The sequence below is a fragment of the Pteronotus mesoamericanus genome, unplaced genomic scaffold, assembly GCF_021234165.1.
Source record: "Pteronotus mesoamericanus isolate MK-2021 breed Mesoamerican mustached bat unplaced genomic scaffold, CSHL_Meso_final contig_20, whole genome shotgun sequence".
Taxonomy (NCBI): domain Eukaryota; kingdom Metazoa; phylum Chordata; class Mammalia; order Chiroptera; family Mormoopidae; genus Pteronotus; species Pteronotus mesoamericanus.
In genome coordinates, this window is record NW_026555085.1 from 5390250 (window position 1) to 5414750 (window position 24501).

Here is a 24501-nt window from a genome sequence, read left to right on the forward strand (position 1 = left end):
GCCCCGGTGTGAGATACCTGAGGACCTGTCAGTGGCTTCTGCCCACAGCTGATCAGGTGGGCTTCAGGGCGGCTTAAGTGGAACTGGTATGACCACTGCTTCCAGGCTCCGGTTGGATTTCAGGATGGTTAGGCTGAAGGAATTCCAGTTTTTTCCACCTACCTTGTGTTACATAGAGCCCCTCCAGACCCAGTCAGCTACTCCAAGTGGGCAAAACCCGTGTTGGAGTGGGGCAGGGGGGTGCCTTTGTTCAGGTTACTGAGGGCCTCTGGTGCTGAAGTTCTAGGGGTGCCCACCTAGGGGCCTGGGACCATGCTAAGGCATTCCAAAGCCACAGTTGGGCCCCGCTGAAAACTGGTAGGAGAGATCAGCCCTGATGGGAAGGAAGAAATGTGGGAGAAGGGACTTGCTGGGAAGAATCTTTAGGTTTGACCCCTCCTGTCTGGAAACATTGCAGGGATTAGAGGTGCCCCAAGGCCCTTCCTGCAACCTGGGAATGGAACCCTTTTCCTCCAGCCCAGGCATCCTTTCCCGAGATGTCTAGCAAGTTCCTGTACTCTTGCTACCTGCTTCTTGGGAGCATAGGGCGCTGGAGCATGCCCCAGGGAAGGCTTGTCTCAATTGCCTAAGCAGGTACCTTCAACATCCGGGACCCCTGTTCCTGGTTGGGGAGGGCGTCCCAGCCCTGAAGGGCTTTGGATCTGAAAACATGGAAGCACTTGTGTGGAGGGCCCTGAGTCTCAAGCCCCCTGCTACCCCACCATAAAAGTCACCCCTCTGGGCTTGAGAAACGGTCCCTGGGTCTTCAGGTCCTCTGGGCCCCAGAGTGGGCAATGCTCAGTGTGTTTTAGAGCCAAGGCCCAGAGAAGGGGGAGGCAGCAAATCATGTGCCGAGTCCGCCTGACCTGGAGAGGTGCCCTGGCGCAGTTCCTCCACCAGCTTTGTGTTGTTGCCTTTGTTTTCTTCTGCTTGGGAGGAGCCCCACCACCACAGTAATGTTAGATGGCACTAAAAGAAGTGCTTTGTCCAGTGCCTACTCTGTGCTTTACATCCATTCTCAGACCTTCGTATAACTGCAATGAGTATTTTTCCTGCTTTACCAATGAGGAAACTAACTGCTCAAGGAGGTCAAATAACTTATCTAAGACCCAATAAGTGTGGAATTGGAACAGGACACCATCCCCCGACAAACCTCAACTGATTCCAAAGTCAGGATGGGCTGACTTGTTCCCTCCGCATGTTGCCTCTGGCAGCCTAGGAGGCCAAGCTGAACATGACTGGGGCTCCAGCTCTCTGGGGCTGGGTCCTCAGCTGCCTTGCCAGGAGTGGGGCCACTCCTGGTGCAAGAGCAGCAGGCTGGTTACCGCCAGCACAGGCAGCCTGCGAGCAGGCAGGTGGAGCTCTCGCTCCGCGCCTGGGCTCTGCGGTCTGTGCAGCCGTTTGCATTTCCTGAAACCGGATCTTGGTGTCAGAGCCACCCCCGGGCCGGGCGGGTGCCTCAGCCATGGCCCTGCGCAAGGAGCTGCTTAAGTCCATCTGGTATGCTTTCACCGCGCTGGACGTGGAGAAGAGCGGCAAGGTCTCCAAGTCCCAGCTCAAGGTGAGGGGCACCCGGGGCCCAGGGGAGGCTGGCAGACACACCTCATTGGTCTCTCCCGCCTAAGCCAGGCATGAAACTTTCCGGGCACCCTGCCATCCAGAGGCCCTGGCCTGGAGTCGGGGACAGGACTGGGTAACTGGAGGCCTGGTGGAGGCTGCTGCCTACTGTCTAAAGACCAGAGGGTACGTGCAGAGCCATCGCTCAGAGCCCTGCCCCTCAACTGTTGGGATGGTGTAGGTGGCATCATGGGGTTCTGAGGGCCACGGGCCAGGTGACGTCCCGGACTCCATGTGATGAGCACACATCTCAGAGTCAAGCTTGGGCACGTACCCTAGCCCTTCCTGCTGCTTCCTCCTGGCTTTGAAGAGAGACAGTTAGCTAGTACTTGTCAGCCACTTCCTCCTGGAGCTGAGAGGAAGGCTCCTCTAAAGAGCCTTTCCTAGTCCAAAACAAGCTGACTCGGTCACCCCTGGTAGAACAGCTCCTCTGAAGCCTGCCTCCCAGGTGGGACAAAGATGGAAAGGGGCAAGGACTAAAGACCCCATTATACTGCTGCTGGGCTGCTTCACCTCCCCCACACACGCCAAGTTAGGAGATTGTTACCTTAAGCCTTGAGACCTCAGGTTGGGAGGGGGTAGAATCTGAGCCCAGGAAGCACCCCATTAGTGATTGCCCTGGACAATTCCTGGCAGGCTCACGTTTCTTTCATTCCTTCCTCCAGTCTTGGGTTAGTGCTGTCTTCGCCATTCTAGTCAGTAGGGAAGAAGCAAGACCCTTAACCAGCAATTTTCAGCCCATGTGCTGCAAGAGGCATACCGGTGTCCTGTAAGAATGTTTAAAACACGCAATACCTGACTAGTCAGGGGCACTGACCTCTTTTCCCTTAGCTTGTAAAATTTAAAAAAATGACAAGAGCCAATGCGACAATAGCCATTCAGTGTGAATGAATCAAAATTATACTATATCTTTGTCATGCCACAGAATTTTAGTAGTTAGTTTATCTTTGCCCTGAGATGAAAAAGTTTGAAAATTGCTCCCCAAAACTATTGGAGCTAGGGAACAGAGGAGACAGGAGCAGGGTAGGCCTCAGCTCTCTGGGATTTGCCTTAGAGGTACATTCTTTCACTTCACAAATATTTATTGACCATCAACCACGTATGAGGCAAGAGGCTAAGGCCCTAGATTCCTGGTGTCTCCCTGGGCACCCCCAGATAGGGGTGCAGTCTCAAGGAAGCCTCCACTCCTAATGACCAAGGTAGGAGGTGCCTGGAAACCTGAGAGAGATTAATAGAACTGGATAGGTATTACCCCCACCCCATTCCAATGTCCTACCTTGCTGAACTTGAAGGCAATGTAATTGGATGCCCCAAACTGGTCCTATCCAATAATCTATCCCTTAGCCAGACATGTGAGCATCCAGTAAATGATTGTTGACTCCCCCAGGAGAGTCTACTACCATCCTTGATCATCTAGGAGAATGTCCCTACAGGCAAGTTCTTTTGTTCTGCTTAAATTCTTTTATTGCAGATCATGTCATCTAGTGGGGTCTTCAGTTTAGACAGATCATCCAAAATCCATCCCTGCTTGAGCCTCTCTGTTGGCCTCTAATTGGGTCAATGCCTGCTCCCCACCCCCACTGGTTGAGTATTTGCAGGGAAGAGTCCATGGGGAGCTTATATACTTGAACTGTTTGCTGCCTGTACCACATCGCAGCTCAAATTTTGCCCACTGCCAGCACTCTCTTTGGTTACACAAGATCGGTAGTAGACTTCTCCCTCCACTCAACAGAAAATTGGTTCACTCTGGGAATCTGAGCTAGCTGTGAGAGTCTAAGGTAGGTGATGGGTGGGGCAGAAATGAAGGGTCCACATCATTGGAGGTGAACACTGGAATGGGAGGAAGTAGTGATCGGGTTGGGGGTGGGGTTGCCGGAAAGGCAAAGGAGCAATAGAGAAGTGGTCAGGAGGCAGAGGAAGAAGCAGATGAGAGAGAGATACCAGCAGGGCCCACCTTCTCCTCACTAAAACTGTCCCTGGCCTTGGGAGTCCTTGGTTGGGACCAAGCAAAAGAACTGCACCACTGAGAGCAAGCTATCTGTCTGTGACAGTCAGCACTTCTGCCCTGATGTGTTAGTAGAAGGCCTGCCACTGTTTGTCCTGGGCAAAGCCGTAATGAGAGAGGAGGAAGAACAGCAAGTCCTCTAAGAAGTAGCCCAAGGAGTCAGGAGTATTTTCTCTGGAGAAGAGGTCTTGGAGGAGAGATCAGAGGAGAGGAAAAGAGATTGCTTATTCATTCTTTCTGCAGTCATTGCTTGTTAGTTTTATGGGTTATCAAGCCTCCTGCATCAGCATCTACTTCTGAAAGTTGGAAACAACAGAACCATGGGCATGGCACCAGCCCCGATCCCTGCACTTGAGCTTTTAGGGAACTCCTGACCCCCAGAGGATATCCACTCCCCCATGTGCCTCCAGAGGAAACAGTGAATAAATGAAGCCTCTTTAAGGTCAATGGCTGCCAAGCCAGAGGTCAGAGACTACCCGGGTGGGCGGGGGAGCCTGTGGGAGTTCTCTCTGAGGGAGGCCGAATGGCAGCTGGTGATAACTGCAGGCACCTGGACACCACCCTTGGAAACTCTGAGTCAGTAGATCTGGGTGGGCCCCAGCATAATTCAGTTTCACCAGCTCCCCAGGTGACTCTGATGCTCAGCCAGTGTAGCACAGAGATCAAGAGCAGGGCTTTAGAGTCCTTTCTTCAGCAAGACACTTCAGCTCGCTGAGCCTTGATGTCCCCATCTGTAAAATGAGGATAATGAGAATCCCTACCTCCGGGGCTGAGGATTGACTTGCTCATGCTGGCCTCCATCCCAGCCATTTCCTTTCCAGCCTGACCCTCTTCTACTTACACCTGCTCCCCACCCCAGCCCCCACCACACCCAGGAAGCCTGGCAGCCTGAGGCCTGGTAAGCTCTCTGGGGAGAGACCTGAGCCCTAAGTGTCCGGAACCTGTAATTCCTCCTTGCCCTGATACCTAGCAGCTCATAGGGATCAGATCCTCTGCCCTGGGCCCCTCAGATTCCACTAGCAAAAGGCATTGGTGAAGCCCTGGCCAGTGTGGCTTGGTTGGTTGGTGTGTCATTCCATAACGAAAAGTTTGCAGGTTCCATTCCTGGACAGGGCACATACCTAGGTTTTGGGTTCTATCCCAGGTTCAGGTGTGAATGTATGGGAGGCAATGAACCAATGTTTCTCTCTTCCTTCCTCTCTTCCTTCCTCTCTCTCTAAAGCAATAAAAAAATGTCCTCAGGTGAGGACTGTAAAAGAAAAAGGTACAGGTGGGGAAGGTTGGTCTTAGAGGACAGTGTGAGCAAATAAACCAAGGAGAAAAATAGCTCAAATAATGTGTGCTGCTGTGTGGCATGTTCTTTCCCGGGGTGGGAGGAGGTTTGTACATTATTTCATTGAACCCATTTTTTCAGAGAGATGAAAATAGGCCCAGTGGGGTTAACATTGCAGCCTGAGAACACATGGTAAACGAAGAAAGTAACAAGGTACCATGTGATGGGGAAGGATAGAAGACATGGGGGAAAATAAAGCAGAAATGGGGATAGGAGTGTGGGAGTTAGAGAGGATGGGGCTATAGATTCAAGTAAGGTGACCAGAGAAGGTGTCCCTGAGAAGCTGACGTCTAAGGAAAGCATGGAAGGAGGAGAGGGTGTGAGCCATGCCATGATCTGGGAGAAGAAAGTTCCAGGCTGAAGGAAGAACCGATGCAAAGGCCATGAGGCAAGAGCATGCCTGGCTTGTCAGACTTTCAAGGAGGCCAGAGTGGCTGGAGAAGTGATCAAGAGGGATAAAAGGTCAGAGAAAGTGCAGCAGGCCAGGTCACATGTGCCTGAGGACTCTGGAAGGAGTCGAGAATTTACTCTGAGAACAATGGGAAACCAATGGAGCATTTAAGTTAGACTTGAGAATCAGTCAAAAACATTCAGCATATGGGGCACATTGTACTGAGCTTGGAGTCACGGCTGAGATTAGAGTACTTGCTACCGTCAAGGAACGTAGAACACCCAGCAATGCTCACACAAACAGGGAACAGCAAAAGAATGTTATTACAAAGCAACTTAATTACAAAGTATATTAATAATAGTGGTTAATGGCACCCTTTGTTTTTTATCTGTAGTTTAAAATTTTTGTCGTAAAAACGATATATGCTCTTGGTTAAAAAAAATCAGAGTGCAGAATATAATATTTTAAAAGATGAAATTTATTATAAAACACATTAGTAGTTAATAAAATTCAAAGACAAATGTAAAGATGGAAGTTTCTCCCCTCCTCAGGAGGATAGGTGAGGTGATAGCTGTTAACAGTTTGCTGAGTCTTCTAGATCTTTTTCTACATACAAATAAACATATTAGATTGAACAGTGTGAAATTGCTGACATTTGACTATTTTGACATACTAAAATAGCAGTTTGATATGGTTCAACTTAATCTTTGTACACACATTCACTTTACTTTTTATCCTACAGCTTTCCCTGTGTTTATACAAATAGAACAATAAAAATAGCTCACAACTTTTGTTAAGCAATGCACTATGCACCCTCCCCCTCAGGTGCTGTGCTAAGCTCTTCGTTTTAAAAATCCCCGTGGAGCAGGCCCCCTTATTATCCTCACAGAGAAGTTAAATTACTTGTCTATGAGCACACACGTGGCAGAAGTGAAATCTTTTCAACCACAGATAAGTCAACAACATGCTGTACCTGTCCCCTACTGAAGGAGCCTCAGGTTGTCTCCAATTCTTATTATAAACAATGCTTCAGTGAACATTCCTGTGCATGTAGCTGTGTTCTCTTGAGCACATGTAGGTTGGATGATTAGAAATGCTAGGCTCATGCTCATTTTTAAGTCTGATAGATTTTCACCACCCCCCCCCAAAAAAAAACTACCAATTCACACCTCACCAGTAGGGCATTCAAGTCTCCTTTTCTCCACAGCCTCCTTAAGACTTGATATTACTGGTCTTTTGCATCTATGTTAATTTGCTATGTAAAAACTTCACACTTTCCATTCATAAGGGGAACCAACATTTGTTCCATGCAGACCTAAGTCTGGCACTCCATCCTCACAGCCCCTCAGCATGGCAGGTATTATCCCATTTTATTGACAACAAAACTGAGGCTCAGAGGATGAAGGAGTTTATCCAAGGCCCCAACTACAAAGTGACAGTCCCTGGTCTTCCATTCCCCACCACTGGAGTGTAGCACTTCTTAAACAAGTGCTTTGAGGCTTGAAGGAATATAAAGACATGGGTCATTTGAAAAGAAACTGGGAGGCTCCAAGTGGAAATATGTAAAACTCTTAGAATAACACTTGTCACTTCAGAAGTGGATATTTCTCTTGTTAGTCACCTTAGAGTGTGGGTGGCATTGAGCCAGCAGCACCTCTTAGAGTGGGGATTGGTATCCTATCATCACAGATATATTAGTCATGTCTTTTCTGGATACAAATGAGAGAAACCTAACTCAAAATAACTAAAGGGAGATATTTTTTTATTGGCTCGAATAACCAAAACTCTAAGCATAGCATTGACTTTGGGTATGGCTGGATCCAGGTTCTCAACTGATGACTGTCTTTATCCCCCTTTTTAAAAAAATGATTTTATTGATTCATTTCCAGAGAGAGGGGAAAGGAGGGAGAAAGAGTTGGAGAGAAAAAATGATGAGTTGCCTATTTCATGCCTCCAACTGGGGACCTGGCCTGCAACTGGGGCTTGTGCTCTGACTGGGAATCGAACCAGCAGCCTTTCAGTCTCAATCCACTGAGCCAGGGCTGATGACTTTCTTCATCCCTTGACTCTGCTTTTTTTTTTTTTTTTTTTCAGTGATGGCCTTATTTTTAAGCAGGCACTTCCTACACAGGAACAAAGATGTCAGATGCATCTGTCTTCCAACAACTTAACAATTCCATGGAGAGTTTACCTATTTTTCAGTACAGGAAGCAAAAGTCCTAGGGTTGATTCTCACTGGCCCAGATTTGATCATGTGCGTTTCCTTTAACTAATCACTATCACTTTTTTTACCCTCACCTGAGATTATGCTTAGTGATTTTAGAGAGAGAGGAGAGAGAGAAACATTCATCAGTTGCTTCTCACACTCACCCAGACCGGGAACTGAACCCACAACCCAAGCATGTGCCCTAACCAGGAATCAAACCTGTGACCTTTAGTTTCACAGCTTGATGCCCCAGCCAACTAAGCCATGCTGGCCAGGGCCCAATCACTGTGACTTTAATGTGTCCACCCTTGGAGACAGGTGAGGTAGGGGTGCAAATGGTTAGTGCCACAGATACTGAGAGGAGGGGAGAGGTACTTTTCAAGGGAAAATCAAGTCTCTATTACCAAAATAAGGGAGAGGGAGCAGAGTTCATGAGGATGAAACTCCAGACACCCTCTAGGACAAAAGAAGGCAAAGTCAAAGAGCATATGGCATAAGAGCAAAGGCATATGAGATAATTGAAAGAGTGTGAGAAAGAGGGTTGGGGTGGGGGTTAGGGATGGCTGCCCAAAGGGAAGTTACAGAAAAGAAAAACAATGACGCTCTGCGGAGCCCCACAACATCCCACTTTGCCAAGTTGAACCTGAGACCCGGAGAACACTGGGGAGAAGTCCCAATCCTTTCTCCCCCTTCTCTCACAAAAGATAATAAAGAAATGAAGACTTTGCCCACAGGCCATCTCTAGATGTTGCCAGCCCCTGCCTCAGAGAAACTGATTCCAAGGTTAACTGTTGGTGGTGGAATCAGCCATGAAATACAGCATTAACTGACTGCCTTTGGTGTGCAGAAGAGAACATAGGTGGTGTGGGATATAAAGATGAAGAGAGACCTTGTCTCCAGGGATCACAGTCTACTTGGGATAGGGGCTCATGATCAATATTCTAAGAGGGAGACAGCCTTCAGAGCCAGGTTCATCTAGTTCCAACCTGAGTTCTGTTCTGCCATTTATTACTCTCCAAGTCTCAGTATCTTTATCTGAAAAACAAGGATACTAATGTCTGAGTATCACAGTTGTGGAGATTAGACATGGGGTACAGAAAGCACCTCATACAGTGGCTGGCACAATAGTGACTAATCATTTATGCTCTCTATGATAAGTGCTATAACAGAATTAACCCAAGGCAATTTTTTCCCCCCTGATTTCCTTGTTCGAACTTCAATCTCTTTGCTGTGGTATCATGGGTTTGTTAACCATCCCGTGCTTCTCCTCCATACCATTTTGGCTACCGTCCTTTCTAGGCCTTGTCCTCTCCATCCCACAGATCATTTTCATGATCTTTCCTCTGAGCTCTCTCCAGCCCCCTTCCATCTTTAGAGGGGTAGTCACTGGAATCGCACATGGCCTCACCCCAGCAGACATACCTGGGTGCTAGGCAGGCACGCGGCAGCCTGGGCACTGAACCTTTGATGGAAACTGATCAATTTGGGGCTCTGCCCTGGGATGACAGGCTCTCTCCCTGCAGACAGCCCAGCATCATAGGAAGTACTTGGGCTTTGGTATCTAGAGAGCTGTATTTGAATCCCAGGTTCTTGCTCACAGTGGGTCCTTGGACAAGTCACTGACTCCCTTGAGCCTCGGTGTCCTTGTCTGCAGAAGGATGACTGATGTCCCGACCTAGTGAAGTGGCTGAGAGCATGGCTGCCTGGGTTTGGTCCCAGCTCTGCCGGCTCCCTGACCTTGGGTGAGTTACTTAATGTCTCAGGGCCTAGGGGTATTTTTCACCTCTAAAATGGGGGGATGTTAACAGTTATTATGAGGGTTAAGTGAATTATATGTACAGTGATTAGCTCAGTTTTTGGTGCATAGTAAGTGTATCGGTTTAATTTTTTTTATTGAGGTATATGACATTTAACATATTAGTTTCAGGTGTACATTGTCCTATGATTCAATATTGGTACATACAGTAGGCCATGGAATATGGGTTCAAACTGCATGGGTCCACTTATATGCTGATATTTTCCAATAAATACACATTCAGTCTTCCCTGTCCACGGGTTTTGCATCTGCAGAATCAATCAATGTGGATCAAAAACTGTATTTTCAGCCCTGGCTGGGTGGGTCAGTTGGTTAAAACTTCGTCCTGTATGCCAAAGTGTTGCAGGTTTGATCCCTCCCCAGTCGGGGCACACGTGGGAGGTGGCTGATCAATGTTTCTCTCTCATACCAATGTTTCTCTCTCTCTAAAATCAGTGGGTGTGTCCTCAGGTGAGGATTAAAAAAAAACAACCAGTATTTTCAATTCAGGGTTGGGAATCTGCAGAGGGCCAAATGTATGCATTGTTCTACCCCATTTTATGTAAAGGACTTTAGCATCTGTGGATTTGGGTATCCACAGGGGTCCTGGAACTAACCCCCCATGGTTTACCTGGGAACAACTATGGTTAAATTTTTCAGGAGTCAAAAGTTATACCTGGATTTTCAACCTTGCGTGGAGTGGGGAGTTGGCATGTCTAACCCCACATTGTTCAAGGGTCAACTGTTTTGCAAAATGAATGCCACAGTTAAGTCTAGTAAAAATCTGTTACCATACATAGTTACAAAAAAAAAAATGGTTTTTTTCTGGTGATGACAATTTTTATGATTTGCTCCGTGGAGAGAAATGCAGACACTTGGCTGGAAGGCTACACACCTGAGGTTTTGTCAAAACGCTGGGAGCCCTGGTAGTCATTCTCCTCAATACCAACATCCCTCCTGATGGAGAAATGAACTCTTAGCAACTTTAAAATATGCAATACAGTACTATTAACCCTAATGATCATGTTGTACATTATATCCCCATGACTTTATTTTATAACTGGAAGTTTGTAACTCTGACCCCCTTCACCCATTTTCCCCACCCCCACTCCCTACCTCTGGCCACCACCAATCTTTTCTCTGAATCTATGAGAGTTTTTTGTTTTGTTTCATTTTGTTTAGATTCCTCATATAAGACCATTATACATATTTGTCTCTCTGTCTGACTTATTTCACATAGCATAATGTCCTCAAGTTTCATCCACGTTATTGCAAATGACAAGATCATTCTTTTCTATGGCTGAATAATATTCCATTATAGATATTTGTGTTATGATTGAATTGAACAAAATGTGCAGATGACTTACCCAGGATGGGGACAAACAAAGAAGGGGGAGCTGTCCTTTGGCCCAGTTTTGGTTGGGGTGCAGGAAGGCTAACTGCCACTCTGTTTCAGGTGCTGTCCCATAACCTGTACACAGTCCTACACATCCCTCATGACCCTGTGGCTCTGGAGGAGCATTTCCGAGATGATGATGATGGTCCCGTTTCCAGCCAGGGATACATGCCCTACCTCAACAAGTACATCCTGGACAAGGTGAGGCCCATCATGGAGGAGGCCCCTCTAACCTCTCCCCACTTCCCAGCCGGCAGCCTAATATTTCCTGCCCCCGTAAACTCCCACATCTGTCCCCTCTGTGCTTCTAGTTTCCCATTTCCATCCTTCACTTCCCAGCCACTCGCCGCCGTTAACACACCTTCAGTCTCCCTCATCTCTACCCTAGCCTCCACCCCTCCATAACTTCCATAACGCCTCCAGCTTCCAGCTGTAACCTGTACAAAGAGCTCTCCGACTTCCTCCAGGGCTATCCCCCTGCTCCTCCCAGCTGTCACTGTCTCCTCAGATCCTTCTTGACTGTCTGACCATTCTGCCCTGGACCTCCCCTTCTTTCACCTCTAGACTTGGGAGCTAGAGTGTCTCTGTTGGCACAGAACTTGGGTGGGTGTGGATGTGTGTGTTGAGGGTTGGGGGAGCAGGGTGGCTGGAACCAGCTAGTTACCTGGTAATCAGCTCAGGGATTCCTCAAGTTGGAGCCCCGGCTTGGCTGGGTGGGGAGCAGGAGAATGGATGTCCCCAAGAAACCAGCTGAAGCCTAGTGTAGGGGTAGAGACAGGATGGGGCAGCCTTCTTGGCTGACTTGCAGGCCTGGTGGCAGGTGGAGGAGGGGGCTTTTGTTAAGGAGCACTTTGATGAGCTGTGCTGGACCCTGACGGCCAAGAAGAACTACCGGGTGGATAGCAATGGGAACAGCATGCTCTCCAACCAGGATGCCTTCCGCCTCTGGTGCCTCTTCAACTTCCTGTCTGAGGACAAGTACCCTCTGATCATGGTTCCTGATGAGGTAAGGGTGATGGCAGCCCCCGGGACTGAATCACTTGGGGGCAGGCCTCAGCAAAACCATGAAGGAAGCCAAATCGCGTTTGTATTTTCCCACATCCCCTTTCTTCTTTGTCTTCTCCTGCTGATACCTTTCCACACCCAGCTGTCTCCAGGTGCCTAGAATTGCCCATATCAGAACACCTGTGCCTTCTCCCAGGAGAACCAAACTACACTTCCTTCAGGGTCTGGCTGGCTCTCACAGTAGGAAAATGATCTACCAATTCTATTTACACAAAAGTGTAAATGTCTGATACATCACTGGGCATTTAAGAACGAGAAAATTTAAGATCAAATGGCAGGATTTTAGGCACTGTGGTAGTCGGAGAAGGGGGCTCCCTGAGGGGGAGGGAGACCCTTATGGGCCATCTCTCCAATTACTCCCGGTGGACAACTGAGTCGGGCCCTGCGTTGAGATTTTCTCTTCCTGTTCTCTACAATATCGGGGAGAACCAGGGCAGACTCAGCTCAGGACCCCAGAAAGTTATCCTGGGAGCAGAGACCTGGAATCCCACCCCTCGCTCCTCAACTCATCCGCGAAGCCAGGGCAGGTGCTCCCTTTTCCAGTCAAGCTGCACCCTCCCTCTGTTCTCCACCTCCCTCCCACTTGTTCACCTTTCTCCTGACCCAGTAGCCCTCTTGGCCAGGATGAATTTAGGTGTTTAGATTAAGGTATACAGGGGAGGGGTCTTCTGTGTTTATAAGAAAAACTGGCATGTCTAAGTGCACTCAGATTTGTATCCTTGCTTCTGTTTGTGGGAAGAGTGAGAGGAGACACCTGAGTCCTGAACTGGTGCATCCCCCCCAACTCCCAGCTGAGACCCAGTAGCCCCCAGAGTGAAAGTCCTGGAGGGAATTTCCCAAGAAGCTGCTAGGGCAGGAGAGGAACATGTGTCCATCGACTCAGACACCTGGGTTGGCACCCTCGCCAGACCCCTGCCAGTCAGGGTAAGGTAGCCTCTCAGAAGGCTGCTTGCTGCTGTGATCAACATGCAGTGTGAACAAACTGCAGCAGGATATACCCCAACCACCACTTCCTGTTCCTCCGTAGCAGGTTTCCTGTCCCTGCCCTGCTTATCCCCACCCCCAAACCCCTTACCCTCCCACAGGGGAGGGTCCCCAGGGTTGGGGCTTGGAATGGGACTCAAATGGGATTCAGGAGATCCGAATCAAGTTCTGGCTGCCAGCGACTTGCTGTGCGATTTAGAACAAGTCACTTCCCCCTTTGGGCCTCAGTTTTGTCATCCTCTAAGTGAGGGTATTGGATGGGAGGGCACTTGCACCCCCTCTGATATATATATTTTTTGTGATTTGCTGCCTCTGCCTGGCCCCAGCCCACAGCTTCCACCTTCACCTGCCCTTAATTTAAGGCGGGAAGGAGTGGGACTGGAGGTTGGAGAAAGGGAGAGGATGCCAGAATTGAGGTTGGGGCGCCAAGATCCCCTCCCAAACGTCTACGGTGGTGTCCACCAGTTCAGTCCTCTGCCCCCACCTGCAACCCCCTGTTCCTCGTCACCTTTCCCCGTGCTCTGGAGCCAGACAGGAGCGCCCCCTGGTGTTAGTGCTGACAACACCGTCTGCTGCAGTCACCAGGCTTTCCTTCTCCCCCTTCAGGTGGAGTACCTGCTGAAGAAGGTGCTCAGCAGCATGAGCTTGGAGGTGGGCTTGGCGGAGCTGGAGGAGCTGTTGGCACAGGAAGCCCAGGCGGCCCAGACCACTGGAGGGCTCAGCGTCTGGCAGTTCCTGGAGCTCTTCAACTCTGGCCGCTGTCTGCGAGGCGTAGGGCGGGATACCCTCAGCATGGCCATCCACGAGGTCTACCAGGAGCTCATCCAAGACGTCCTCAAGCAGGTGCGGCCAAGCTGGGAACTAGGGGAGGACCCCAGGGAGGAGTGGAGGAGGGTTGTGAAGCCTCTGACTTTGCTCTGGCTGGCAGGGCTACCTGTGGAAGCGAGGACACCTGAGGAGAAACTGGGCAGAACGCTGGTTCCAGCTGCAGCCCAGCTGCCTCTGTTATTTTGGGAGTGAAGAGTGCAAAGAGAAAAGGGGTACCATCCCACTGGACGCGCAGTGCTGTGTGGAGGTAAGGCGACAGGTGAAGGGGTGGAGCACACCTCACAGCCCAGAAGGTCTCCAGTGTGGGGTGAGGACAAGAGGGTCAGGAGGAGGACAAATGGAGAAAAGCCTGTGACAAAGTTCTGTTTAGATGAGTTAAACCAAATATACCTGGGTACGTCAAGGCCATTCTCATCCATGTCAGGGGTTTTTTTGTTTGTTTTTTTAAACCAAACTGCAAATTAAATACTAAAGGCATTGGTGAATAATGTGCATTATGCTACAGATTTCCGAGGAAACAGATTATGTCTCACACGACACAGCAAAACTCTCTCAAAATCCTCTTTACAGGCCTTTCTCCTTCACCCAATTCCATTCCCTTTGGCAACTCCGCACCTTCCTGTTGTTCTCCACACTCCTCTCCTCTCCTCTCCTTCCCCTCCCTTGGCTCTGTCCATTATTATTTTAGAGGCTTAAAACAACAATTCTTAAAATTGTAATGAAAATGTATGTATAACATGAAATTTGCCATTTTAACCATTTTAAGTGTACAATTCAGTTGCATTAAATATGTTCACAATGTTGTTTACCATCACCATTATCTATTTCCAAAACTTTTTCATCGTCACCACCCATTTCAAGCAATAACTCATCCCCATCCCACCCCCCGCTTTTTGTCTCCATGAATTTGAGTATTCTACGTACCTCATGCAAATGGAATAGTACAATATTTGTTTTTTTCTGTGTCTGGCTTATTTCTCTTAGCATACTGTTTCCAAAGTTCATTCATGTTGTGGCATGGATCAGGACTTCATTCCTTTTCATGGCTGAATAATATTTCATTATAGATATGACATTTTGCTTATTTATTCATTTGTTGATACATATTGGATTGTTACCATCTGTTTACTATTGTGAATAATACTGTTATGAATATCCATGTTCAAATTTGTGGGTGGATATGTGTTTTCATTTCTCTGGGTGTATACCTATAAGCAGAATTGCTGCATCCTATGGTTACTCTGTTTAATTTTTAGAGGGACAGACAAACTGTTTTCCATAGTGGCTGCACCTTTTTACATTCTTACCAGCAATGTATGAGGGTTCCAATTTTTCCATATCCTTACCAACACTTGTTATTGTACATTTTTTTAAAAGATTTTATTTGTTTATTTTCAGAGAAAATGGAAGGGAGAGAGAAAGAGAGGGAGAGAAACATCAATGTGTGAGGGAAACATCAGTCGGTTGCCTTTTGCACGCCCCCAAAGGGGAACCTGGCCCACAACCCAGACATGTGCCCTGACAGTGAATTGAATCACCAGCCTCTTGGTTCGCAGGCCAGTGCTCAATCCACTGAGCCACACTAGGCACACAGGGCATATTTTTTTAAATTATAGACACCCTAGACTCTGTCCACTTTTTTTTTTCAAATGAGGAAACTATGGTGTCACTGTGGAAAGAACAGAGATGTAGGCAGAAAACCCAGCTCTACCACTAACAGGCAGTGTGAATTGGGCAAGTTCCTGGACTTCTTTGAGCCTCAGTGTTTTTCTCTGTAAAGTGGACACAATGATGCCTGCTTGTCAGCCTGGCAAGACTGGTGGGTGGAGTGAATAAAATGATGCATATAAAACACTAGTACAGGCCCTAGGATATAAGAAGCTCAAAATGTGGTAGCTATTATTTTCCACTAGAATGTAACTTTGGGAAGGCAGGGATCCGGTCTATTAGGCACACCTCACTATCCCAAATGCCTAGAACAATGAGTGGCACTCAATAGGCACTCCAAAATTATCTGTGAAATAAATGGAAATCATTCTCAACGGGCAGGGCCATGTAAAAATGAATGGTCTGGATGGCAAGGAACCTGTGACTGGAGGTGGTCAAGCATGATCTGCGTAAACACCGAGTGCCAACTAGATGCTAGGCCCCATAGGGAGATACTAACATAGAAACAGCCCACCCCACCTCCAAAGAGCAAAGGCTACAAGAGTTGTGGGGACACGAAGGGCCCCATCACTAACCTCCAAGCTGGGCTTCACAGGCTCCTGGCAGACAGAGTGGGAGGGGTGCCCAGGGAAGATGATCAGCGAGGAAGGGTAGAGGCTGGAGCTGGAGCGCCTCAGGGCAGGGCGGGTGTGGCCCTGATCCCAGCGAAGCCAGCCTGTCTGGAACCACCTGCCCTGTTCCAGGTGCTGCCGGACCGCGAGGGAAAGCGCTGTATGTTCTGTGTGAAGACGACCTCCCGCACGTATGAGATGAGCGCCTCGGACACGCGCCAGCGCCAGGAGTGGACCGCTGGTGAGTTGCTGTGGGTGGGGGGGAGGGCGGGTGGCCTGGGTCTGGCTGGGCCTCAGTCGCCTCGTCTGTGTAAAGCAGGTGATGACACTTTGCTCAGCGGGAGGCTGGAGTCCAGTCGAGCGACTCCTAAGCCCCCTTTCCAGCGGTGGGCCACCTCGAGCCGCCCGGCCCCGGGCTAGCCCTCTGCTGATCCCCTCCCGCTTCCTCCGCAGCCATCCAGATGGCGATCCGGCTGCAGGCCGAGGGGAAGACGTCGCTGCACAAGGACCTGAAGCAGAAGCGGCGCGAGCAGCGGGAGCAGCGGGAGCGGCGCCGGGCAGCCAAGGAGGAGGAGCTGCTGCGATTGCAGCAGCTGCAGGAGGAGAAGGAACGGAAGCTGCAGGAGCTGGAGCTACTGCAAGAGGCGCAGCGGCAGGCCGAGCGCCTGCTGCAGGAGGAGGAGGACCGGCGCCGCAGCCAGCACCGCGAGCTGCAGCGGGCGCTGGAAGGCCAATTGCGGGAGGCGGAGCAGGTGGGGTGCAGGGTGCGGAGGGAGGAGCAGAGGCAAGGCCTGGGAGGGGAGGGCCGAGGGCTGGGCCTGGGGCAAGGGCAGAGCCCGTGGTCAGAGAGATGGTAGAGCGAGGGACTGTTGGGACCGAGGCCATAGGCTTGGAAGATGGGTATGGGGCGGGGCCTGTGCCAGGGGAGACCTGTGGGATAGCGAGAGGTGGAGGGTCAGGAAAGTAGCAGAGGGTTGGATCGAGGGAAGAGAGGGCGTGGGGCGGGGCCTGGGTCAACGGACTGCTTGGGCCTGAACTGAGGGCTCGGTGGAATTGGGGCCCGGTTGGAGGCGGGGCTTGGGCTGAGGAGCCGCTAATGATTACGTCATTAGGAATGAATTTGGATCAAGGTTGAAATAGGTTGGACTAGACTTGATCTGAGTTTACAATGAAACCACTTTGGGGAATGCAGAATGAGAGGAAGGCGAGATGAAAGTGGAGGCGGTTTAAGCTGGTAGAGGCAATTAGATTGAGAATTTAAGAGAACTGGAGTCAGTTCTAGCTCTGCCTCTTGGGAGCCCTGTGAGCATAGACAAGGTGGCCTCCGTGTACCTCGATTACTTATGAGTGACATGTTGATGCTAGCAGAACTTTGCTCACAGAGGTTTGGTGAGGATCAAATGAGGAAACAGTTGTTATAACAATTATTATAATTATAGTCCCTCCCTTCCTAGCACCAGTCTTAATTATAACTCATTATATATATAATTAAGGCCAGCGCTAGGAAAGGCATGACTTGAGCCCCTTTCCCCCATGCAGCATCTGTTCACTAATCATTATCTGACCTAGTCAGGCTCTCAGAAAGGGATCTGATCAGGAAACCCTGACATAAAGGAACTCCTCAGACTCATCTGGAACTAAGTAGTTGGGCCAGCCTAGCAGAACCCTAGAGAAAGGGCAGCATATCTGTCGCCTCCCTCCCCTGTGTCCCCATTGACTGACTTTGCGTTCCCTGGGTAGGCCCGGGCCTCCATGCAGGCTGAGATGGAGCTGAAGGAGGAAGAGGCTGCCAAGCAGCGGCAACGCATTGAGGAGCTGGAGGAGATGCAGCAGAGGCTTCAGGAGGCTCTGCAACTGGAGGTGAAAGCTCGGCGAGACGAAGAGGCCGTGCGTCTAGCCCAGACGAGGTAGGACTGAGGGACCTCTCTGATTCCCCTTCCTGATGCCCACACCGTCCCACTGGCTGAGCACCTGCCAGGTGCCTTGGCTCTGCAGATGACACAGTGCATGCCCGGCAGACTGCTGGAAGAAGAGGAGGAGAAGTTGAAGCAGCTGCTGCAGCTGAAGGAGGAGCAGGAGCGCTATATCGAGCGGGCGCAGCAGGAGAAGCAAGAGCTGCAACAGGAGATGGCGCTGCAGAGCCGCTCCCTGCAGCAGGCCCAGCAGCAGCTGGAGGAGGTGCGGCAGAACCGGCAGAGGGCCGATGAGGACGTGGAGGTGAGACTTGGGGTGGGGCAGGGTGGAAGTGTGCCTTTTCTCAAACCCTAGCTCTATCCTCTTTTGGCTGTGTGACTTCAGGCAAATTGCCTGACCTCTCTGAGTTCAAGTCCCTCAGAGAAGAGGGATAGGTGACAGCATTGTTATGAAGATTAAATGAAATAATATGTGATATTTAGTATGTCGTAAGGGCTGAAGAAACATTAGCTGCCTTTTTTATGATTATTATTAATGTGGGCAAAATTTACCTCCTACTCGTCAAGACCATAATTTTCTATCCCTGTATTTTTCATCGACTCTTTGGAACCTAAATCTCCATGGAAGAGGGTTTTTATTTTGATGTTTTCTTTTTATTAATATTGTTTATTTTATTTTGCTTTGTTGACTTGTATGATCATTGTAAAAAAAAATTAAACACAGAAATATGTAACATGGGAAGGTAAAGTTCCTCTTTGATCCCACCACCCCACTGCTAACGGCTAGGTGAACATCGGAGAGGAGGTTTTTGCGGTAGTTCCTGGAGAGGGGGTGTGGTACAGTGGTGTGGAGGTCAGTGTGTGTCCCTGACAAGTCACTTAATGTTTTTTGTACTTGTCTGTTGTTAACTTCTGCTCTTGAGGTTAAATAAGACAATAAATAAACGTAGCACATCTTAGCTGCTTAATAAATGGAAACTATAATTACGATTATATTTGACCCTTTACAGGAAAGCTGAGTCCCTTGAAACTGGATACCAACTCTGTACATATACCTAACTCTCTGATTACACATGAGTTTTTCTGAGGTGATCAGTAGCCTATGTTACATTTTAAGGGGGCTGTACACTTCAAAAGGTCAAGGCACCCTTTCTTGGATAGAGACTCTGATGCACACTCTCCACTGCCTCTGCCCTATAGGCTGCCCAGCAGAAGCTGCGCCAGGCCAGCACCAATGTGAAACACTGGAATGTCCAGATGAATAGACTCATGCATCCGATTGAGCCTGGAGGTAAGAGGCGGGTAGACCCTGGAGGTATCCCTGGAATGAGGAGGGAGAAGGGAGGGCAAAAGTGATACTTCCAGATCTACAGAGCCTACAGGACTGAAGGTCAGGAGGTTCTCCTCTTACCCCAGGGCTGAGCAGGGCCTGTCAACCTCTCCCCTTTTCATGTATCTTTCTCCTAACTCATGCCTGCCTATTCTTTGCCAGACAAGCGTCCCACTACCAGCAGCTCCTTCACAGGCTTCCAGCCCCCTCTACTTGCCCGCCGTGACTCCTCCCTAAAGCGCCTGACCCGCTGGGGATCCCGGAGCAACAGGACCCCCTCGCCTAGCACCAGTGAACAGCAGAAGTCCCTCAATGGTGGAGATGAGGCTGCCATCTCAGCTTCCACCCCTCGGGAAGATAAAGTGGACCCAGAATCAGAAAATTAGCCTCTGCTAGCCCCATCTCCCTCACACCCAAACTCATGCCCAGCAGGACCTGGCCACAGCTGGCCTGTGGGTGACACTGGCCCCTGCAAAAGAGGGAGCTGAGGACCTGGTGTCAGGGGCCAAGGCCCTCCAACCATGAAACAATCCAAAATGGAACCTAGTTTATTTTTTGCATCAGCCCCAGGCCCTAGACTGCTGATGCTGTCTGGGATGCTGACCCTCGAGAACTTGATCCTGTGCCTTAACCCCAAGGATCCTATGCCCTGGGCTGGGAAAGAGGGAACAAGCAAGCTGGGGCTATCTGCCTCCAGACTGCCACCAAACTGTGGAGGCACATTTCCAAATAAAAACTGTTCTCGGAGTGAATTATCAATCAGGTCTGCTGTCCATTTCTCTTGCCATTTCCTCTCTTCTTCCCTCAAGTCCAGTTATAGATCCAAGATAGGGTAAGGTAGCCTTGGCTGGTGTGGCTGAGTGGATTGAGTGCTGGCCTGTGAAACAAAAGGTCACCGGTTCAATTCCCAGTCAGGGCACATGCCTGGGTTGCAGGCCAGGTCCCCATTTGGGGACATGCAAGAAGCAATCACACATGGTTGTTTCTCTCCCTCTCTTTCTCCCTCCCTTTCCCTCTAAAAATAAATTTAAAAAATATTTTTTAAAAAGAATAAGGTGTATAGTATAGTGGCTAAGAAAGTACATTCTGCCACTTACTAACTAGGTGACTTTGGTCAAATTTCTGTACCTCTGTGCTTCAGTTCCCATGTTAGTAAAACAGGGATAATAATAGTACCTACTTTATTGGGCTGTGAGGTTTAACTGCTTGGCACATAAGCAAGCACTGTTATTAGCATCACCCAAAAGTGTCTACTGAGCATCTATTCTATGCCCTGCTATTTCCCAGGTTATTTAATTCTCATGGCAACTCAGAGAGCTGGATATTATTATTCTTTTTTGTTGTTGTTATTATTCTTGTTTTATATGTGAAGAAATTGAGGCTCAGAGAGGTCAACTAACTTGTCCAAAGCCTTCTAAACTTATTTCTCTTTCCATTTTATCTGTTTATTGACTTCTTCTTTTTTTTTTTTTTTTTTGAGAGAGAGACATCGATTTGTTGTGCCACATATTTATACAGTCATTGGTTGATTCTTGTATGCACCCTAACCGGCATCAAACCCCCAACTTTGGCGTATCAGGGCAACGTTCTGACCAACTGAGTTAGTTGACCAGAATCTTCCTGCATTATCTAATTCACTGACCTTGTTACCTAAGACAGAAATTTGGGAATTTAGGGTGACTTGCTCCCTTCCTCTCACCCACTCCATATAAAACCCATCATCAAATCTGGTGGATTCTCTCTCTCTCATACTTTCATATCTATCCCTCCCTCTCTATCCCCATGGCTACTGCTCTGGCTAAGGCCTTTGTATCTTCCACCTGCATGTTCGCCTTCAACTCCTCCATCTTGCTCCATATCTAATCAGTCTCCAGGCCCAGCTGATTGGGCTTTCTTGGTCACTCTCAAATCCGTCCTCATGGCCACCACCTTACTCTGGCCTTCATTGCCACCCAATGGGATGAAAGCAGTAACTGGTTCTCCTTGCTTACTTTTCTCCCCATGGCTGCCCAAATGGGCTTTCTAAAATGCAGATCTGTCCTTGACTCTTTCCACTTTCCAGTCTCTCAGTGGAAACCTGGACAGTCAAGTTCAGAGTACCATACATTCCACAGGCATCTGAGGCTCATGAACGTCTGGCCCAGGAGGACGTCCTATGCCTCTGCTTTATAGATCTACTAGAAGCTCCCTTCTTTTTCTTCCTTTGGGCTTTCACATGGGCTGTTATTTCCATCTTACTTCATATAACAGCCCCCATAGGTAGATGCTTGAGTTCCTTGAGGGCAGGGACATATCTTCTTCCACTTATGTCCCCAGTGCCCAGCACGGTGCTTGGCTCTTAGGAAGAATGCAGCAGATTTTTTTAAAAATGAATTCGTTAATAAATTCACTATAAAATGAATGACTGGGTGTCATACAGCTTAAAAAAGAGATGAAATAAGATGCAAACTCAAGTCCATTCATTTATTCAACAATTAAGCTCTTATTATATGCCAAAATATTATGCTAGGTGTTGGCTGTATGGCACAGAACAAAACAGAGTCCCTGCCCTCCTGGAACTTATGTGCTATCTGATTATCAAAGTTCATGTTTCTTTCGTGTACATCAAGCTCTATTGCAAAGAACCTTATTATAATATAATTAAAGTGTCATGAAACAAAGCTGCCAGTATGACATGAATGCACATTTCAGGGATGGGAGAGTGAAGTTCAAACTCTTAAGTGCAGTAGGAATTCAGGAAAAAGGGAATCTTTAGGTAGGAGCTGGGATTCAAGATGGCCCTTAAAATTTTTAATAGATAAGAAAGGAGAGTAGGGGAACATGGGAAAAATACAAGTAGAAAGAAGTATAACACAGTTATGGACACAAGAACTCTGGATTCTGGATATTGAGTGGAAGGATCAGTGGACCTCTATTGGTGTGGGGTATCTCTAGGGTACAATAAGTTTTAAGAAAATCAAATTTGCAGATCTTCAACTTCCAAGTTCTGTTTACCAAAAGTGCTTTCCTCTGTCACAATTTCACCTTCCCTACTTTCATTAGCAATGTTCACCATTCACCCATCCACTGCCATTCAATAGTGGACTACCCAAAAGGTTAAAATTCCTGGAACACTAAACAAAGCTCCAATTTGAAATGCTAGTTCAGGGCTGTGGGTGGTGAGAAAGTGAATGGTTCAAAACTGGACAACAAATTCTTTTTTTTAAGAGCGCATGACCTTTTATTGCTTGATTTGAAAGAGAGAAACATTGATTTGTTGTTCCTCTTACTTACACATTCATTGGTTGCTTCTTGTATATGTCCTGACTGAGGATAAAGCCCACAGCCTCGGTGTACCGAGACACCGCTCTAGCCAACTGAGCTCCCCAGCCAGGGATTCTTTTGGTTTTCATGTCAGAAGGTTTCCCGATCTCTATTTTCAAAACCAGAGGGACTTAAGCACATTGTCAGCTGAAAAACCATTAACAAAATCTCTGTGATTTTTTTTGGTAGGGGGGCAAACAACTCAGAAATAGATGCCATTTCTATATCAAAATCTCAGTTCCCATCTACTTATCATGTGAACAAGGTTTCTCAGCTTAATATGAAAAAATAAGAATAGAATTGATCCTGAATGCAGTCCCATTCCATACTTGAATTAATATTCAACTATGTCCGGGCCTAGTAGCTCAGTTGGTTGGAGCAGGGGTCCCCAACCCTCCCCCAATCTGTTAGGAACTGGCCACACAGCAGGAGATGAGCAGTGGGTGAACGGCAGCACTAGGTTCTCACAGGAACATGAACCCTACAGTGAACTGCGCATGCAAGAGCTCTAGGTTGTGTGCTCCATATGAGAATCTAATGCCTGATGATCTGAGGTGGAGCTGAGGCAGTGGTGCTACCATGAGGGAGCAGCTGCAAATACAGATTATCATTAACCGAGAGGTATGACTGCACAGAGACCATAATAAATCAATTGCTTGCAGACTCATCTCAAAATCCTATCAGTGAGTGGCAAGTAAGCTCCATCTGGTGGCAGGCTATAAAGCCATCCCCTCAACCTGGTCTGTGGAAAAATGGTCTCCCATGAAACTAGTCCCTGTTGCCAAAAAGGTTGGGGACCGCTGGGTTAGAGTTTCTTCCCAATACACAAAGGTCGTGGGTTTGATCCTTAGGCATATACAAGAAGCAACCAATGAATGCATAAATAACTTGAGCAACAAATCGACGTTTCTCTCTTTTCAAGATTAATTTAAAGAGGAGAAGAAGGAAGACAGAAAACTATTAAAAAAATATTCACCCTGGCTGGTGTGTCTTAGTGGACTGAGTGCCAGCCTGCGAACCAAAAGGTCCCTGTTAGATCATATGCCTGGGTTGCAGGCCAGATCCCTAGCTGGGGGTGTGCAAGAGGCAACTGATTGATGTATTTCTCGCACTTTGATATTCCTCTCCCTCTCTTTCTCCCTCCCTTCCCCTCTCTCTAAAAGTAAATAAATAAAATGTAAAAAAGAAAATTCAACTATGAACGTATAAACTATCTGGGGAGGAAGTAGCCAATGAATTTCATTAATAAATACATTTCCAATGTATTTTTGTGTTTATACTTAATATGTATAAATTTCATAATATTTATGTTGTTTTAATCAACTGATCGTTACTAATATTTGCAATGGGCACTCACACTAGATGGAGATTTCTCAGAGCTTTATAGTTACATGAAACTTTAAAAAAATTTAAGTTTTAACTTACATACTTATTTTGCTTCCAGAGATGTATAATATGGTGACCAATAAAAGGCTTTTGAGCATAAAAATATGTTACATTAAGACCTAGCTGGTGTGGCTCAGTGGATTGAGCGCCAGCCTATAAATCAAAGGGTCGCCAATTCGATTCCCAGTCTAGGGCACGTGCCTGGGTTGTGGGCCAGGTCCCTAATGGGGAGCTCATGAGAGGCAACCACACATTGATGTTTCTCTCCCTCTCTTTCTCCCTCCTTTCCCCTCTCTAAAAATAAATAAATAAAATCTTTAAAAAATATATTAAGATTAGTTTGTTGGTGGGGGGGAAGAATGTAAATACAAGTGCAAGGAGAAAAAGAGACAATGTAAAATATTTTATTGCTAAAGAAGGCATTGTTCATATATTTTTAAGGTGGATAGTGGTGACCATCAAATCACTATGGAATTTGAATCTTATTCAATACATTTAAAGGGATAACATAGTTTTATATTAAAATGTCAACATTGCCTTGGCTGGTGTGGTTTAGTGGATCGAGTGCTGGCTTGCAAACCAAAGGGCTGGCAGGTTCAGTTCTCAGTCAGGGTGTGTGCCTGGGTTGCGG

At 47.9% G+C, this 24501-nt stretch overlaps 1 protein-coding gene across 1 annotated transcript; it reads left to right on the plus strand.

Annotated features, from left to right (window-relative positions):
• The first annotated feature begins 1489 nt into the window (after positions 1–1489).
• Positions 1490–19919, plus strand: DEF6 (DEF6 guanine nucleotide exchange factor). Its single transcript, XM_054569260.1, has 11 exons — positions 1490–1600; positions 10843–10983; positions 11603–11788; positions 13438–13674; positions 13760–13906; positions 16071–16179; positions 16392–16690; positions 17679–17845; positions 17957–18155; positions 19052–19142; positions 19344–19919. The coding sequence occupies exons 1-11, from the start codon at positions 1505–1507 to the stop codon at positions 19565–19567; spliced, it is 1896 nt and encodes a 631-aa protein (XP_054425235.1). The 5' UTR covers positions 1490–1504; the 3' UTR covers positions 19568–19919.
• The last annotated feature ends 4582 nt before the right edge of the window (positions 19920–24501 follow it).

Excerpts from the sequence above, each read along its gene's own strand:
- DEF6 (XM_054569260.1), top strand. The coding sequence starts at position 1,505 with ATGGCCCTGCGCAAGGAGCTGCTTAAGTCCATCTGGTATGCTTTCACC. Across the intron at positions 10,984-11,602 it reads ACAAGTACATCCTGGACAAG|GTGGAGGAGGGGGCTTTTGT; the intron begins GTGAGGCCCATC and ends GCCTGGTGGCAG. Across the intron at positions 17,846-17,956 it reads GTGCGTCTAGCCCAGACGAG|ACTGCTGGAAGAAGAGGAGG; the intron begins GTAGGACTGAGG and ends CATGCCCGGCAG.